A 20,668-nucleotide genomic window follows, 5' to 3' on the forward strand; every position below is an offset into this window, starting at 1 on the left:
TCATTAAAATCCAGAACAAATGAGTAATGATTAGCAAAGTATTAAAAAGTATAACTGAATACTGCTTTCTTCTGTTACATATTAAAAGGTGCACAATACTGGCCTACATAATGTGCCATTAACCCAAATATTACAACTATTGTACTTCATATGTTTAAAATGTAAGTCACACTCCATTTATGTGTCAGGCTACCTAAGTAAAAATTGTACAACACATTTTAGGCTGTTTAATTTAGTATGGTAAAAAAAAAATCAAAGAATTTTCCAATCAATATATAAGTACATTTTATAAGTTATATTTTGCGGATTTTAAAATATAATACCTTGAAGAGTTCAAACAACATGTGATAAAGATGAGAAGGGACATACACTAAGTGAATTGGCTGGCCAACTGCTTTGGCTGTAAAGAAAGAAAATACATGATTATATTATATACACACAAATTTATATTTTTTATGATATGTCAAAGGGATAATTTTTTGAATATGGACATTTGAGTGTAAAAATATCCAAAAGCATCAGCTGAACCACAACATTCACCCTTAATTTACAAAGACAACCATAATCAATAATGCAGCATTTATTAGATAAAAGCTGAGACCAAGGGTGTTGTCACATAGCTATTGAAATGAGTTATTACAGGATGGACTGTGCTGTGCAGATGTTAAAGTGGTTTGTTGTATATGTTATACATGTTTTATCTGCTTGAATGTACACTATGTTACTTTCTTGAAATAAAATTAAAAAACAAAGTTAAATGCTGATTTTCAATATTTTAGGTCATACAATTAATCAAATACCATAAAATTTCATAAATGCACCACTTAGAGATAAGAGTAAATTAAATTGCAACAACATGTACACAATTGCTTAATTAACATTTACAAATTCAGGCAACTGCAAAACATTTAAAGTGGACTTTGTTAAACTAAAGCAGGGGCCAAATGGAACAGCAAGAAAGCTGACTAATGCCAGAAACAAAGTGGCATGTTCATTAATGTTCAGTAAGTGAACATGCAGATTGATAGAATGGAGTACAACATCAAGTACACTTTCAAAAAAGACAAAATATAGTCTGACAGGAATTAAACTTTCAGCAACACAAAGGTAAAGTACTAATTGTCATTCTTGGAAATATAATTTTCTTTATATGCTATAAATGTTTAATCCATCTCTGATAGTGTATCATGGTCCAACTTCCTGCACAATTTCCTGTACATTAAACCAGTCACAAGTCTGAACTGCAATACTCTAAACCAGTGTTTCCTAAACATTTTTTTCTCACAACCTAATCTTGGCCTTCTTATTGTCTTTGAGATCAACTCAATGACAAACTCAGAATTGTGTGGAGGGGGTTTCCATTGGAGTTTAGCTGCTGATAGTCATAGTGCCTCTCCTTGGAGAATCTCTGCGAAGATTCACAAAGGAGCAATGTCAACTGCTTGAACTATCCCCAACGACCCATCAAGAGACACTTTGCAAACATAACACGACCCTTTCCTATAGAATACAATGATGAGTCACAACCCTGCAGGACCTAAAAGGTAGTAACCCACCATCCATTTTGGCTCACAACTCATAGTTTAAGAAACTATGCAGTAAAGGCTAGGATATAGAGAAAAAAGATCTTTGGGGTAAAAGAAACAGTTGCAAGGAAATCTATATGAGGGTCATAAAACTTAGGAAATTAAAACATTTTTTTACACACATATTATTCTAAAAAGCCCACCACAAGTTTACTAGAAGCACATTTTTTCACAATCACTACCTGGTGATTACCAAAGGCACATCCACTATAAATACCCAAAATCTGAAGTGAAAAAAAAGTAAAGGATTAAAAACAATTAGTATAAAGTCAAAAACTGTATTCTGAAAAAATGTATGTTCTGTTTTACACCACATTTAGTATATTTTGGAATCAAAACCATTTTTTTCTATAAATGACTTTATGTATGTTTTTATTTTCCTTGTCTTGTATGTTTCAACACATTGTGAGGAACACAAAGAGCTTTATCCAAATAATTTACATGTGACTGGTTCACTTTTATGACTGCATTTTCAAAGAATTTTGATTATTTTTAAGTAGTTTTGTTGTTTTTCAAGATGGTCATACTGTCTTGTTGTCATTATTGACCTCAAATGTATTATGGTTCTCAAACATACATATGCAGCTAGATATCATGGTGGCAATTTTTTCCTATAAAAGAAGTTTGTAAACCAAGAACCAAGAATGATACTAAACTTAGATATCTTAGTTTGATGTTTTGGGCAGCCATCTTATTTTGTTAGTGAACCTTATGAATTGGTCTTCTAGTTTTGAGCACAGGTCTTCATGTTTTGTTATTTTTTACAAGCCTTGTGGTGCTAGCTGATGCTCTTGATGCATTGGCTGCGTATGCAAGTACAGAATGTCTGATCATGAAGAGTCAATTAAGTGAGGTAAGCCATTAGAAGCTACAAACTAAGGCCTCAGTTGACAGCTCCTTTGTCTAAAACAGAACTAGGTCCATTAGGAAGTTTAGCACCATGTGCATTTTCTTACTTTGGTTCCCTTCACTACTAAAAGGTGACTAACCAAATCAGAAATATACATGATATTCATTTTTGATATGAATGTGAAAATCATGACGTAAATGGGGTTATAATTAGAATAAATAAGCACAAGAAAAACTAATATGTCCACTTGGGATGCTTGTGTTCAACACTCACAACATTTAGTAAGCCAGGATCTTTATTTTAGGAGCTAATCACAGCACTTTTCAAACATCAATTAAGCAAAGGTGTAACAAATACAGGCTCTAATTATAAGGAAGAGTTTGATTTTTTGCTGACATGAACAAAGTGGACAACATAAGTGATAAGAGCAAATGTAACACAACATACAATAATAAATACAAACAACTAATAACAGAGTATTTCTGGACTGAAACTTAAAACAGTAAGGTTTCTTTAAAATATATAGGTTAACTATGAGGTTATGTAATTTGGAAAGTAAATCTAACAAACCGGTTCTCAGGAGCTGGTAAATCATTTTTTTCACACTAAATCAAAACAGACATGCTGATACAAGTTTATATTCACTACATCTAATAGAAAATACTTTACACACAATAGAGATTGTAGAATATCTAGCAACTTCAAATTAGTAAAATTAGTCTACAAGAAACTGACAGACTGAATAAACTATAAATTAAACCAAATAAATCAAAATGGGCAATAAAAATGACAAATATATAGAAAGCCTTAATCTAATTATAGATAAACTAGCTGTATAAGCCGATCCTAGGGTCCTAGAAACTATTGAAATTGTCAGAAAAAAAAAATTGAAATGTAGAGATGTCAGGTAATTGAAAGGAGCTACTCTGGGCATCCCTCTCCTAGGAGGATTTGTTTTGCTGACGTGCTGGCCCCACTTGGTTATTAGCGGCTTATCGAGTTTTCTGTTTCCTCAGAAGTGGAGCCCTTCCCCGGCTCCACCTTTCACTTCCGGGCAAGGCAGACACACACACACTTCCACATGTAGATGTTTATATAGAAGATACATTACCCAGGATTATTTACCAACCAACCAGCCAATAACCTATGGCAAATTACTTTAACAAATATTAATGACTAGCAGAATATCCGCGCTTCGCAGCGGAGAAGTAGTGTGTTAAAGAAGTTATGAAAAAGAAAAGGAAAAATTTTAAAAATAACGTAACATGATTGTTAATGTAATTGTTTTGTTATTGATATGATTATATATATACACTCACCTAAAGGATTATTAGGAACACCATATTAATACGGTGTTTGACCCCCTTTCGCCTTCAGAACTGCCTTAATTCTACGTGGCATTGATTCAACAAGGTGCTGAAAGCATTCTTTAGAAATGTTGGCCCATATTGATAGGATAGCATCTTGCAGTTGATGGAGATTTGTGGGATGCAAATCCAGGGCACGAAGCTCCCGTTCCACCACATCCCAAAAATGCTCTATTGGGTTGAGATCTGGTGACTGTGGGGGCCATTTTAGTACAGTGAACTCATTGTCATGTTCAAGAAACCAATTTGAAATGATTCGAGCTTTGTGACATGGTGCATTATCCTGCTGGAAGTAGCCATCAGAGGATGGGTACATGGTGGTCATGAAGGGATGGACATGGTTAGAAACAATGCTCAGGTAGCCCGTGGCATTTAAACGATGCCCAATTGGCACTAAGGGGCCTAAAGTGTGCCAAGAAAACATCCCCCACACCATTACACCACCAGCCTGCACAGTGGTAACAAGGCATGATGGATCCATGTGTTCATTCTGTTTACGCTAAATTCTGACTCTACCATTTGAATGTCTCAACAGAAATCGAGACTCATTAGACCAGGCAACATTTTTCCAGTCTTCAACTGTCCAATTTTGGTGAGCTTGTGCAAATTGTAGCCTCTTTTTCTAATTTGTAGTGGAGATGAGTGGTATCAGGTGGGGTCTTCTGCTGTTGTAGCCCATCCGCCTCAAGGTTGTGTGTGTTGTGGCTTCACAAATGCTTTTCTGCATACCTCAGTTGTAGCAGTGGTTATTTCAGTCAAAGTTGCTCTTCTATCAGCTTGAATCAGTCGGCCCATTCTCCTCTGACCTCTAGCATCAACAAGGCATTTTCGCCCACAGGACTGCCGCATACTGGATGTTTTTCCCTTTTCACACCATTCTTTGTAAACCATAGAAATGGTTGTGCGTGAAAATCCCAGTAACTGAGCAGATTGTGAAATACTCAGACCGGCCCGTCTGGCACCAACAACCATGCCACGCTCAAAATTGCTTAAATCACCTTTCTTTCCCATTCTGACATTCAGTTTGGAGTTCAGGAGATTGTCTTGACCAGGACCACACCCCTAAATGCATTGAAGCAACTGCCATGTGATTGGTTGATTAGATAATTGCATTAATGAGAAATTGAACAGGTGTTCCTAATAATCCTTTAGGTGAGTGTATATTATGGGGTGCCAAAGAGGCAAATACATTGATTTTCTGAATATAAATTCATTCCATAATATATGAAGTCAAAACTTGAATATATAAAGTCAGCGCTGGAATATATAAAGTCAAAGCTTGAATATATAAAGTCACTGTCGGAATATATAAAGTCAAAACTTGAATATATAAAGTCAGCGTCGGAATATATAAAGTCATGCTGGAATATATAAAGTCAAAACTTGAATATATAAAGTCAGCGTCGGAATATATAAAGTAAAAAACTTGAATATATAAAGTCAGTGTTGGAATATATAAAGTCAGCGCTGGAATATATAAAGTCAAAACTTGAATATATAAAGTCATTCCTAATATATAAAGTTAAACCTTGAATATTTAAAGTCAAAACCTGAGTATATAAAGTCAAAACTTGAATATATAAAGTCAGCGCTGGAATATCCATCCATTTCCCAACCCATTTCCGACCACAGGGTCATGGGGGTCTGCTGGAGCCAATCCCAGCCAACACTGGGCGCAAGGCAGGAACCAATCCTGGGCAGGGCACATGCATCATTTTCAAAACATTAACCGAACAGTGTTTTTTTTAATTTATTTTTCTGAATACGTTTTTGTTAACTTATTTAAATTTTTTTAGTTTACTAAAAATGTGCCTGAGTCATTTCAATCAATATATTTTGACTTTGACTTTATATATTCAGGAATGAGTTTATATACTCCGATGTTGACTTTATATAATCAGGAATGACTTTATATATACCGACGCTGACTTTATATATTCAAGTTCTGACTTTATATATTCCAGCGATGACTTTATATATTCAAGTTTTGACTTTATATATTCAGAAACAAGTTTGACTTTATACAGTGGGATGCAAAAGTTTGGGCAACCTTGTTAATAGTCATTATTTTCCTGTATAAATCGTTTTTTTTTTTTACGATAAAAAATATCAGTTAAATATATCATATAGGAGACACACACAGTGATATTTGAGAAGTGAAATGAAGTTTATTGGATTTACAGAAAGTGTGCAATAATTGTTCAAACAAAATCAGGCAGGTGCATAAATTTGGGCACCACAAAAAAGAAATGAAATCAATATTTAGTAGATCCGCCTTTTGCAGAAATTACAGCCTCTAAACGCTTCCTGTAGGTTCCAATGAGAGTCTGGATTGTGGTTGAAGGTATTTTGGACCATTCCTCTTTACAAAACATCTCTAGTTCATTCAGGTTTGATGGCTTCCGAGCATGGACAGCTCTCTTTAACTCACACCACAGATTTTCAATTATATTCAGGTCTGGGGACTGAGATGGCCATTCCAGAACGTTGTACTTGTTCCTCTGCATGAATGCCTTAGTGGATTTTGAGCAGTGTTTCGGGTCGTTGTCTTGTTGAAAGATCCAGCCCGGCACAGCTTCAGCTTTGTCACTGATTCCTGGACATTGGTCTCCAGAATCTGCTGATACTGAGTGGAATCCATGCGTCCCTCAACTTTGACAAGATTCCCAGTCCCTGCACTGGCCACACAGCATGATGGAACCACCACCATATTTTACTGTAGGTAGTAGGTGTTTTTCTTGGAATGCTGTGTTCTTTTTCCTCCATGCATAACGCCCCTTGTTATGCCCAAATAACTCAATTTTAGTTTCATCAGTCCACAGCACCTTATTCCAAAATGAAGCTGGCTTGTCCAAATGTGCTTGAGCATACCTCAAGCGGCTCTGTTTGTGCTGTGGGCGGAGAAAAGGCTTCCTCTGCATCACTCTCGCATACAGCATCTCCTTGTGTAAAGTGCGCGGAATGGTTGAACAATGCACAGTGACTCCATCTGCTGCAAGATGATGTTGTAGGTCTTTGGTGCTGGTCTGTGGGTTGACTCTGACTGTTCTCACCATTCGCCGCTTCTGTCTATCCAAATCTTTCTTGGTCTGCCACTTCGAGCCTTAACTTGAACTGAGCCTGTGGTCTTCCATTTCCTCAATATGTTCCTAACTGTGGAAACAGACAGCTTAAATCTCTGGGACAGCTTTCTGTATCCTTCCCTAAACCATGATGGTGAACAATCTTTGTCTTCAGGTCATTTGAGAGTTGTTTTGTGACCCCCATGTTGCTACTCTTCAGAGAAAATTAAAGGAGGAGGAAAACTTACAATTGACCCCCTTAAATACTCTTTCTCATTATAGGATTCACCTGTGTATGTAGGTTAGGGGTCACTGAGCTTACCAAGCCAATTTGAGTTCCAATAATTAGTTCTAAAAGTTTTGGAATCAATAAAATGACAACGGTGCCCAAATTTATGCACCTGCCTGATTTTGTTTGAACAATTATTGCACACTTTCTGTAAATCCAATAAACTTCATTTCACTTCTCAAATATCACTGTGTGTGTCTCCTATATGATATATTTAACTGAAATTTTTATCATAACAACCAACGATTTATACAGGAAAATAATGACTATTAACAAGGTTGCCCAAACTTTTGCATCCCACTGTATATACCGATGCTGACTTTATATATTCAAATTTTGACTTTATATATTCGGGAATGACTTTATATATTCCAGCGCTGACTTTATATACAAACCGGATTCCAAAAAAGTTGGGACACTATACAAATCTTGAATAAAAACTGAATGCAATGATGTGGAGGTGCCAACTTCTAATATTTTATTCAGAATAGAACATAAATCACGGAACAAAAGTTTAAACTGAGAAAATGTATCATTTTAAGGGAAAAATATGTTGATTCAGAATTTCATGGTGTCAACAAATCCCAAAAAAGTTGGGACAAGGCCATTTTCACCACTGTGTGGCATCTCCCCTTCTTCTTACAACACTCAACAGACGTCTGGGGACCGAGGAGACCAGTTTCTCAAGTTTAGAAATAGGAATGCTCTCCCATTCTTGTCTAATACAGGCCTCTAACTGTTCAATCGTCTTGGGCCTTCTTTGTCGCACCTTCCTCTTTATGATGCGCCAAATGTTCTCTATAGGTGAAAGATCTGGACTGCAGACTGGCCATTTCAGTACCCGGATCCTTCTCCTACGCAGCCATGATGTTGTGATTGATGCAGAATGTGGTCTGGCATTATCTTGTTGAAAAATGCAGGGTCTTCCCTGAAAGAGATGACGTCTGGATGGGAGCATATGTTGTTCTAGAACCTGAATATATTTTTCTGCATTGATGGTGCCTTTCCAGACATGCAAGCTGCCCATGCCACACGCACTCATGCAACCCCATACCATCAGAGATGCAGGCTTCTGAACTGCGTTGATAACAACTTGGGTTGTCCTTGTCCTCTTTGGTCCGGATGACATGGTGTCCCAGATTTCCAAAAGAACTTGAATCGTGACTCGCCTGACCACAGAACAGTCTTCCATTTTGCCACACTCCATTTTAAATGATCCCTGGCCCAGTGACAACGCCTGAGCTTGTGGATCTTGCTTAGAAATGGCTTCTTCTTTGCACTGTAGAGTTTCAGCTGGCAACAGCGGATGGCACGGTGGATTGTGTTCACTGACAATGGTTTCTGGAAGTATTCCTGAGCCCATTCTGTGATTTCCTTTACAGTAGCATTCCTGTTTGTGGTGCAGTGTCGTTTAAGGGCCCGGAGATCACGGGCATCCAGTATGGTTTTACGGCCTTGACCCTTACGCACAGAGATTGTTCCAGATTCTCTGAATCTTCGGATGATGTTATGCACAGTTGATGATGATAGATGCAAAGTCTTTGCAATTTTTGCTGGGTAACACCTTTCTGATATTGCTCCACTATCTTTCTGCAACATTGTGGGAATTGGTGATCCTCTACCCATCTTGGCTTCTGAGAGACACTGCCACTCTGAGAAGCTCTTTTTATACCCAATCATGTTGCCAATTGACCTAATTAGTGTTTATTGGTCTTCCAGCTCTTCGGCTCAAATTTACTTTTTCTATTGCTACTTGTCCCAACTTTTTTGGGATTTGTTGACACCGTGAAATTTTGAATCAACATATTTTTCCTTTAAAATGATACATTTACTCGGATTAAACGTTTGATCTGTCATCTACGTTCTATTACAAATAAAATATTGACATTTGCCATCTCCACATCATTGCATTCAGTTTTTATTCACAATTTGTTTAGTGTCCCAACTTTTTTGGAATCCAGTTTGTATTCTGACGCTGACCTTATATATTCAAGTTTTGACTTTATATATTCCGACAGTGACTTTATATATTCGGGAATGACTTTATATATTCAAGTTTTGACTTTATATATTCACAAAATCAATTATTTGCCTGTTTGGCATATATTCAGAAAATATATATATATATATATATATATATATATATATATATATATATATATATATATATATATATATATATATATATATATATATATATATATATATATATATATACACATACATACATACATGTGTACATATATACACACACACATATACTATGGGGTGTTTCTGAATATATATTATATGAGTATAGTGGTGGAGAGTGTGCTTTGTGCACTGTGGCATAAAAATAAAGTCAACTTGAGGACTTTTACCTGGTGTTTGGAGTCGTGGACAGGGGTTCAAGGAAGCGAGAGCGCACCCTATCTACCACACTGTCAATCCCCCACAAACACAGTCTCTCGGAATTTGGATAAGCACAGCCCTTTACCTGCAATTTTAACTTAGTTAAAAAGTGATCAAAACTCTTGCTTATATCCTGCATCCTCTCATTAAACTTGTATCCTCCATTACCCGTGGGCATAAAAAACGCCAGCGGCAGCCTGTCTATGAACTTAATTTAAAGTTTAGGTTTACACCTTGCTTTGTTTCCGAAGTAGCAGTACTCATGAATATGGTTGTATATGTCACTCGCTCGCTTCTTATTGTTTTGCTGCCTTCTCAATTATATAATGCATGTTTTCTTCAGCGCTTTTTGGAGCTCTTCCTTGTTTTCTACGTACTGTGTTGACAGTCAGTTCACGTGATTACGTGGGAGGCGTGATGACGTCACAAGAAACTCGGCCCCCCACGGCTTTTGAGCTCAACTCCATTACAGTATATGGAGAAAAATAGCTTCCAGTTATGACCATTACGTGTAGAATTTCGAAATGAAACCTGCTCAACTTTTGAAAGGAAGCTGTAAGGAATGAGCCTGCCAAATTTCAGCCTTCCACCCACACGGGAAGTTGGAGAATTAGTGATGACTCAGTGAGTGAGTGAGTGAGTGAGGGCTTTGCCTTTTATTAGTATAGATTACCAGTGGGTCTTGGTTTATAAATCTTAAATTATGGCAATTCTGCAGATAAAGAACAAGCACAGAAAACCCCACAATTTTATTTCTTGATTTAAATTAATTTTGATCAACCTCCATTTTTTAAAATAGTTTTGATATGGATGAATATGTTACAACTGTCACTGAAGGAACAATACTTCAGATTTTGTTGCCAACTTCACTCATTTTGTGCTTTTGTGTAGATGTGTCCCATCCCAACGCCTCCCACGTTGTTGGCTGGCTGCCTGCCTATATAAGGCCGCCCGTAGCTCCAGTCTCTACATTCCCTTCCTTGCTTTGCCACGGTATTCACGTCTCCCTACTGATAACTACAGCCTTTTTGTTTAATCCACGGCTTCTCCACTGTTTTATTGTTTGTTTATTACAATTATAATTATTGTATAGGGTATTTTACACTTACTTTACATTGCTCAGGTACCCATTTCCTTTATCATTCCAACCCCCATTACCATGTCTATTGAGATGATCACTATCGATCAAAGAACTATCACTTACCGAGTGGTTTCCATGCCCGGAGATACCACCTACCTTTTCCATTCTCTTTGTTACATATTGCACGGCCATATCAGGCTCACTCTTGATATCCAGAGGAACATTCTGTCTTATGTATTGAATGACTGGGACAGGTTCAATGTGTGGACTGATGACGGTACAGGAGATAATTATACTACACAGGAGCATTATAAGAGTGAAATGCTTAAGCCCTTCACCTATGGTTCTGCATGTGAGTTGATGGCTGCCGCTGAATTGTTTGGTTGCTGCTTTCAAGTGTCCCGAAATGGCCAAATATTTTACACCTTTCGACAACTGCCAATGCCTCTTAAACATCTTAGATTCACAGGTGACGATTTCAGTAGTGGACACTTTGATGTTTATGAATGTTTAAACTCTCAAAAGCTGGATGTGATTTTATCACTGAAACCGGTTGTGTGCTTACAACGCTTGACAGATGCCGAATGTCACTTCAATACAACAAATCCTGCAAATACTGTCATAATTGAAACAAACCATGAAACTCAAACCGGTTATGACAGCAGCAATCCAAGCTGTGAGATTTGAGACAAGATTACTGTTCACATGGCCAACTGTAAGTTGCATGCTCAAGAGTAAGCTCAGCGCACAGCTTGGTCATGTTACAACCGGAGGGCCGAACTGACAACATGGTATACAAAGAGATCCTTAACAAATAATTATTGGCATATTTTCCCTCAGTTTAAAAAGGTAAAATTTTCTTCTTAATAAAAATTTTAATGCAGTACTTCGCCGCTGCCAAGCGCGGGTATTTTGCTAGTTAATAATATAAAGCAAACTAACAATCAATAAAACTTTAGAAAGCAGGCAAACACAGCTTTTAGCAAAAAGTGTATGTCTTAATGTATACGTGAAATAATAAAATCTATTTATCCTTAAATGTTTCCAAGATAAAAAGTGCTAAGCTGGTCTCAGATCACTCCATTGTGAAATTTAACTTACCATTCTTCTGTTTAATTTGTACCTCTGGTGAGGCCAAATAATACTGATCACACAGCAACCTTGCGCTTTCATATGCATCTGTTAACAAAAAAAGACAAAAATGAATCAATAATTGGTGAAACATGTGAACAAAAGGTAAATGAACCCCCCAACAGTAAAAATTTGGACTTTGAAAAATAACATAATAAATATTTTTCAAAGGATGCAATCCATTTGTTCACATGACTGACTATAACAGAATAATACAATACAGTTTATTTTTGTATAGCCCAAAAATCACACAGGAAGTGCCACAATGGGCTTTAACAGGCCCTAACTCTTGACAGCCCCCCAGCCTTGACTCTCTGAGAAGACAAGGAAAAACTCCCAAAAAAACCTGGTAGGGAAAAATGGAAGAAACCTTGGGAAAGGCAGTTCAAAGAGAGACCCCTTTCCAGGTAGGTTGGGCGTGCAGTGGGTGTCAAAAGAAGGGGGTCAATACAATACAATACACAGAACAGAACAAATCCTCAATACAGCATAAAAATAAAAATTTTAGAAGTACAGAGCATAATTCACATAATAAGATTTGGATATTTTTAGAGTCCTGGAGACCTCATCCATCAAGCTACCTCCCCCATTTGGTCATTCCATGGCTGAAACAGTGCTGGACCGGCCAATCTGATGAAAGGACTCCTCTTTCCCATGATTCCTGCGATCCTCCATCAGGGATGACTTTACCATAGGCAGGCAAACAACATGCCTAATGCCTAATTATTTTAAATGTAAACATAAACCAGATATACACATACCAAATTAGGGAAGGATGTTAACAACCAATAAGTTTGGTAAACATTTTATCTATTAATTACTTAAATATCTTTTTAGTGTCAAATGTCAACAACTCAAAACAGGCACAATTGTGAATGGTATACAGGGTGGACTTTAACCAGGTAGATAAGACCAATTTATGTAACAGAGTATGACAGGTCTTAGTATACTGTGCATATGCAACACTCACTTCCCATAGAGCAAATGCAAAGAAGTGACCCATGTAAGGAAGAACTATGCTTCAAACAATTATCAGTCCTTTACTGAAGAATTGATTCTACATACTCTAAAACTGAAGGATGCGCCTAAGCACTGCAAGAATGCAATTAAAACAGCACCGCTTCCATTACATTAAGTTAATAGAATCTGAAAATGCCAATTACACTATAAAAGAAACCTATACCAATTAAAGAAAGCAAAAGCACTCATGTTTAAATTCAGAAAGCCACAACTGTGTTACTGCTCCAGTAGGAACAAAGAGATAGGACAAACTCTGCTTGTTTACAAATGCAATATTTTAAAAGCTCATAGTTTTCTTTTTTACTAAAAGTAAAATATTGCATAAAATATCATTCTCTGAATTACCAGATTATCTACATGTCTTTAGCATAATAAGTGGCTCAGTTGCAAGTAACAGCATCAATACTTATAATGGTTAAAGCAGCAAGAGCTCACTGACATTGACAGCTGTTATAAATAATGATACACACTGCATATTGCACTCACCAAAATGTTCCCTGAATCTGAAAAAGTTCTGATTTCTTTTCTTAGTTTAAACACCCGCGCTAAACATCCCGGTATCTCAGACTTACAAAAGTATGCTTTCTAGTTTATTTGTTCACTGTTAGATGATAACCTCACTGGTGTTTTCTTGCCTGTATTAAAAAAGGTATAACAGCAAGCAGAAGAGCACTTGCATTCATTGGTTCTGATCAAGATTATATTCAGAGCATGCGAAATGCGGAGGACCAGAGAAAAATGGTTCCAAGGACCATTTTACCCGAGTCTGCTAGAGGTCATTTTGTTATTACTTGATGTAATTCAGTTGTGGCTATGTTGGAATTGTTTTTTCTCCATAAAGCAAATTGTGGTTGGGGGTAAGAGTAGGAAGGGCTAGGGTTTAGGTAAATCTTTCAACTTCAAATCAGCCACGTGTTTAAATGTTTTTTTATTCACATCTCTGCACCCAATAAATTCCACTGTAATATATTTCCCATCACATACTTAGAACTTATTAATGAAACATATTAATTACAATAATAATTAATTTGGAATAAACCTGTTCCTGACTCACTCTCCCCATTTCAGTGTTGTGGTTTTACCACTAGAGGTGAAAGGTCTCTGTAGTCTCTTACTTGTGATGTTACTCTAGGTTCTACACCGGTGGATTTCCCGATTTATCTAAGTCTAATACTTGCATATACCATTAACCCACCACTCTAACTAAAAACACTCCTGGTTAAACACTAACCACTTTTTAAAATTAATGACATTTATCAGAATGACAGTCATCAATAGCAACAGCTTCACATTATAGCTAAAAATTGTTATTACATAATATTTGCAGAGTCACAATTTACGTATCCATTTTACATGGTAAGCCACTTAATAAATTTCTTGAAATGAAAATTCAAAATATTTTAATTATATATTTTTAATATATAGTTATTTTCTTTTTGAGATCTGATGTTGGAACTCTGAGGTCTGATTAACAGTACAAAAGCAGCCCAATAATCCAGACTTAATGAGAACATGCTAGGTTCAGATTAGTGAAGGTCTGGATTAACCAAACCCATCTTTATTGTATCAGTTTTAATTTTAAGTTCCTGAATAACAAAATAATAACTAAAATGGACACAATTTTTGTACAAAACGTTGATTGGTGTTCGATATTTTTTCTAAACGAAAAGCTTATTTTGCCACCCTAATATGAGAGTGATATTTTTTTAAACCCTCCCCTTGTCACTGTGAAAAAGCGCATTTAGTTTTTGCTCCATTGACACTAAAGCACAATTTATTTTTGTTGCCATCCTCTGATAACCCAAACCAAAAAAAAAAATAAATAAAAGTAAACAAACAAACAAAACAGGTAAAGAACTGAGATAAGGTTTGTACATGGACAATACTAGCAGCTGCTGTCGACTGAATACAATAGCTGGGCAACTGATGTGTTGTTGTAATATAAAAGGGGCTAGTGAGTGAGACATCTCCAAGAACACATGATCACGCCCAACCGTAAATCAACCCCCCGCCCTCAACCATCACCATATTTAGCACACGTAGCACGCAGTTACTGCTTAATACTCCTGGACTAGTTCTAGTACCTTTATATCTGTTCTGATTATTTACGATTACATACAGTGGTGTGAAAAACTATTTGCCCCCTTCCTGATTTCTTATTCTTTTGCATGTTTGTCACACAAAATGTTTCTGATCATCAAACACATTTAACCATTAGTCAAATATAACACAAGTAAACACAAAATGCAGTTTTTAAATGATGGTTTTATTATTTAGGAGAAAAAATCCAAATCTACATGGCCCTGTGTGAAAAAGTAATTGCCCCCTGAACCTAATAACTGACTGGGCCACCCTTAGCAGCAATAAATGCAATCAAGCGTTTGCGATAACTTGCAATGAGTCTTTTACAGCGCTCTGGAGGAATTTTGGCCCACTCATCTTTGCAGAATTGTTGTAATTCAGCTTTATTTGAGGGTTTTCTAGCATGAACCACCTTTTTAAGGTCATGCCATAGCATCTCAATTGGATTCAGGTCAGGACTTTGACTAGGCCACTCCATGTCTTCATTTTGTTTTTCTTCAGCCATTCAGAGGTGGATTTGCTGGTGTGTTTTGGGTCATTGTCCTGTTGCAGCACCCAAGATCGCTTAAGCTTGAGTTGACGAACAGATGGCCGGACAATCTCTTTCAGGATTTTTTGGTAGACAGTAGAATTCATGGTCCCATCTATCACAGCAAGCCTTCCAGGTCCTGAAGCAGCAAAACAACCCCAGACCATCACACTACCACCACCATATTTTACTGTTGGTATGATGTTCTTTTTCTGAAATGCTGTGTTTTTTCGCCAGATGTAACGGACATTTGCCTTCCAAAAAGTTCAACTTTTGTCTGATCAGTCCACAAGGTATTTTCCCAAAAGTCTTGGCAATCATTGAGATGTTTCTTAGCAAAACTGAGACGAGCCCTAATGTTCTTTTTGCTTAACAGTGGTTTTGCGTCTTGGAAATCTGCCATGCAGGCCGTTTTGCCCAGTCTCTTTCTTATGGTGGAGTTGTGAACACTGACCTTAATTGAGGCAAGCGAGGCCTGCAGTTCTTTAGACGTTGTCCTGGGGTCTTTTGTGACCTCTCGGATGAGTCATCTCTGCGCTCTTGGGGTAATTTTGGTCGGCCGGCCACTCCTGGGAAGGTTCACCACTGTTCCATGTTTTTGCCATTTGTGGATAATGGCTCTCACTGTGGTTAGCTGGAGTCCCAAAGCTTTAGAAATGGCTTTATAACCTTTACCAGACTGACAGATCTCAATTACTTCTGTTCTCATTTGTTCCTGAATTTTTTTGGATATTGGCATGATGTCTAGCTTTTGAGGTGCTTTTGGTCTACTTCTCTGTGTCAGGCAGCTCCTATTTAAGTGATTTCTTGATTGAAACAGGTGTGGCAGTAATCAGGCCTGGGGGTGGCTACGGAAGTTGAACTCAGGTGTGATACACCACAGTTAGGTTATTTTTTAACAAGGGGGCAATTACTTTTTAAAACAGGGCCATGTAGGTTTGGATTTTTTTTCTCCCTAAATAATAAAAACCATCATTTAAAAACTGCATTTGGTTTTTACTTGTGTTATATTAGACTAATGGTTAAATGTGCTTGATGATCATAAACATTTTGTGTGACAAACATGCAAAAGAATAAGAAATCAGGAAGGGGGCAAATAGTTTTTCACACCACTGTACATTAATTAATATTGTAACTCTGCTGACAAGTTGCATCATTCTGAGGATGAGTCACCAACACCATTTGCTGGCATTCCACCATGAAAATGAGTAGCTTTAGAGGCAGTTGTAGGGGAGCCAAGAAAAACAGCAAGCCTGCCAAAGTCACAAATGAATTCCAACTTATGTGGCAACTGTAAGTGGTACATTTAAGGAGAAAGAGCTACCTAAAAACAAATATTCCGTTTGCACTCAGCAGTGGTAAGCAATGTAGTGGCATGGCACTACATTAAATATGTAGCCAGACGAGCTCATGCCTATTTTTAACAGAAAACCACTCATAAGCTAGCTACTTTCATAGAGCAGCAGCAGCATTTGTGAAGTCGCTCTACCATCTCCTTCATAAGACTGTCACATTTTTGGCATTAGGCTAAAATTACTAAATGTCTTAACAGCGGTGGACTTGGAGGGGAGGGAGCCCAACCAGCATGTAATGTCAAAGCTGTTAAATAGGTACTGCACAAGTACAGCAAGCAGTGTGATAGTATGCACTATAAATTAGACATTAAGTGTACTACATAGTAGATAGATAGAAAGTAGACAATGTGACAGCTTAAATTAATCTTAATAACCATGTCAAACTTTAAAAACAAACAGTCTGATTCTCTAGCTCTCTATTTTGAGACTGACAGACAGACAGAGTGAAAGATGAGAGAGCAAGGGAAAAATATTTTTGCAACTAGTTATTTTCACAATATCAAGTATTTCCAGCTGTTGAGGTAAAAAAAATAAAAGAATAATACAAAAATTGATAAATAACAATATAAAAACATAAGCAGGTTTAATTTTTTGCTAGTTTGCAAACTGGGCACTTTTGTCAAGCTACCAATAAATTTTACCTGTAGTTCAGTAAAGACATGACCAACCAAGTCACTGTATGATGTTTGTATTGCTTACTCCCCAGACAAGCTTTCTAAAGCAGAAGTGATTTGTCAACAATAAAATTCTGTTGATGCGTGTAGACTAGTGAATCTCATTCAGTGCCTCAAAGAATGGTTTTATTTACAAAATGGATTTCTCATTACCGTGTGAAATAACAGATAACAAAATGCAACCACCCGAGACATGAGCTAAAACACTCTCTCGTGATCTGCTCTAAATAGGGAGTTTCAACCACAGGTTTGAGTGAACAGCAAATTAAAACTTCAGGACTTTAAATTACACCTTGATATATAAGAAGTGTAAAGAAAGTCAGCAGGTTGTTATAACTGACATTAGACACCATGTGCATTTGGTTTCAGTGTGTGCAAGACTTCTGAACTAATTCACAATCCTTCTATATAAAAGCGGTCGGGATTGTCCTTCCGTCCCGTGAGTGCTACGCAGGCGGGGAGTTTCACACACGCCTCGTCCATTTTGCAATGCATGATGGGATTTGTAGTTTCATTTTTCCAGGTAAAAGATGATTTTCTACTCCAGACTGTGCGATATCTTCTTTTTCTTTCTTACTATATAAAAGCGGTCGGGATTGTCCTTCTGTCCCGTGAGTGAAAAGCATATCGGTATTCCGCATATTACAGACTTACTACTTGCAGCTTGCGGTACGAAGCGACATGATGTGAGCAGAGTTCTGGTGCTCCCATCGTTCCCTTGCTTTTGTGCGCGATGCGCTGGAAAAACAGACAAAATTATGTCTCTGGAAATAATTAATGTTGATGGAGTACAAATGCCTCACCGCGTAGTAAATATCAGGGGGGTTCAAAAGGGTGACCTCAATATAGAAAAAAAGTTTAAATCTCATCACAAAAATAACAGAAACTACGAGTATTAAAGTAATACCGCTGCAATATAACCAAATTAATGAGTTTGTATAAAATATCAAATTGATCTACATATTGAATTGCCTTAAGAAGTGGTCAACTTAAAAGTCGGTCGCCTTAAAAGGCGGGTCAGCCTAGTTATATCTTAAATGTTGTCATTTATGAAAAGACTGAAATTATCTAAGGGAACATCTGTACCATACACATGTGGCTTGCACCATGCAGGTAAGTAAAGAGCATCTTTACGACAGTGAAGTGTGTCACCATCTTTTCACTTTTTTTTTGTTGGGTCATTATGAACAGGCCATACATATTCTAAGTATATATTAGTACTATAGCTGCGGTATATAGTATATTAAACTAATATTAAAGGAGGTCTTTGAAAGAACTAACAGACATTGTGTGCCTTATGCAATATACTGTAGTACTCTCAGTGCATTATTTAGGAAAAATGTGAGCAGAACAAGTAAGAGGTTCTGTACCACCAATGATGACCCTACTGCTCTTTTATCTGCACACTGCATGCCGTTTCAATCCTAGTGGCGTGCTTTCCACTATACCCGCTGTCCTTCCAAAAGAATAGAGTCCCACTTCAGTGTAGACCTTCCTTTTTATTTCACACTGCAACCTCTTCTTTTCCCACTCACTGTCACTTTTTTTGCATGCTGCCCTGATTTACACAATAGCCAGCTCTCCATGGTGCTCTCAGCCTCCCAAGCCAGATCCATGTATCTCGCAGCCTCCATGCTGCATTGCAGCCGAGATGCTACAGTATTTGAAATACTGATGAAGTGGTCCAATTTAAAAAGATAAGTTTGACAGCCATGATTTTCAGCTTTTTTTCATATTTTGAAATTATTTTATAATTATTTTAATTCATCTTGCAGACCCCCATTGTTAACGTCTAGACTAGATAATGTTACCATAACATATGCACTTGATCTATCTTTATTGATGTATTGTTTTCAAAATCCTCTAAGAAAAAGCCCTTTACCCTCAGCCTTTACTGCTTCAGACTGTTTTTGTTCTACCCTCACCTAATTACACTGCCCAGCTTTCTCTACTGTGTATGTGTATATATATATATATATATATATATATATATATATATATATATATATATATATATATATATATATATATATTGTCACAAAACGAGTCAAAGACAGAAAAAGGTTTGGGGCAGCCACCCATGTAATTTGGTATCCTGGCTGCAACTTCGTTTTCTTTCCAATACCAGCACTGAAGTGCTTACAACAGAGTCCAAAACAAGACTGACACAGAAGGGAAAAGGGAAGGCTTTTAAAGGGGAGACAGGAAGTGAGGTCATAAGGGTCGGGCACGTGTTCATTGTTCATTGGTTTAGTCCCGGATGTGACATCAGGGGCGGAGCTGGCAAGGTCTGTCTCCATTGGCTCGGTCCCAGAAGTGACGTCCAGAGAGACAGGTGGAACCTCCCGGGTTAGGTCTACAGGGAAGTGAGAAAGAGAGTTAGTGCGCTCTGCCACATCCCGGCATGGCTCAGAACTGCCTTCACTCGAGCCCTTTAGCTGCCTCCCATGCGCGTGTGTGTCAAGGCCCCCTCAGCCCAGACCCGTGGGTGCGACCTTAACCGAGAGGTCGTAAACCCGAGAGAGCATCGGCGTTGGCATGGAGAGCACCCGGCGATGAGCGAGCGAAAACTTGTACGGCTGCAGGTCAAGAAACCACCGGGTGACCCGCGGATTCGACTCCTTGTGCAGGGCCATCCACTGTAGAGGTGCATGGTCCGTGACAAGGGTGAACTCCGCCCAACAGGTAGTACCTCAGCTGAGTGATCGCCCATTTAATCGCCAGAGCCTCCCTCTCCACCGCCGCATACCTGGTCTCCCGGTCCAACAGTTTCCGGCTCAGGAACATGACGGGGTGTTCGACACCATCGACACTTTGGCTCAGCACGGCTCCCAGGCCTGTGTCCGTAGCGTCCGTCTGGAGGATGAAAGGCAAAGAAAAGTTAGGTGCCATCAAAATAGGTGCGGACGTAAGGGCCTTCTTCAAGTCACCAAATGCAGCGTCTGTTTTGCAGTCCATACCACAATGTTCGGGCCCTCTTCTTTGTTAAATCAGTCAAGGGCCGCTTTCTCCAAAACCGGGTACAAACCGGCGGTAGTACCCGGCTAACCGAAAGGCTTGGACCTGCCGCTTGGTTGAGACGGGCCATTTCAGAATGGCATCAATTTTGGAGCACTGTGGCCTTACGGTACCCCGACCCACCAGGTAGCCTAAATATTTGGCCTCGCTTAATCCAAAGAAACATTTCTTGGGATTAATCCGAACCCGCCTCACCAGGTGTCCGTAATACCGCTTGGACATGCTGTAGGTGT

General features: G+C 38.1%; 1 protein-coding gene across 1 annotated transcript in view; it reads right to left on the minus strand.

Moving 5' to 3' along the window:
- pdk4 (pyruvate dehydrogenase kinase, isozyme 4) overlaps positions 1–20,668 on the minus strand; it is a 65,495-nt gene that overhangs the window by 15,207 nt on the left and 29,620 nt on the right. Inside the window, exons 6-7 of the mRNA XM_039737020.1 lie at positions 11,728–11,805; positions 324–400 (exon numbers count right to left, since the gene is read on the minus strand). Coding sequence (XP_039592954.1) covers positions 324–400; positions 11,728–11,805 — 155 coding nt within the window. The remainder of the gene's footprint in view (positions 1–323; positions 401–11,727; positions 11,806–20,668) is intronic.

Source organism: Polypterus senegalus, chromosome 15 (assembly GCF_016835505.1).
Source record: "Polypterus senegalus isolate Bchr_013 chromosome 15, ASM1683550v1, whole genome shotgun sequence".
Classification (NCBI taxonomy): Eukaryota; Metazoa; Chordata; class Cladistia; order Polypteriformes; family Polypteridae; genus Polypterus; species Polypterus senegalus.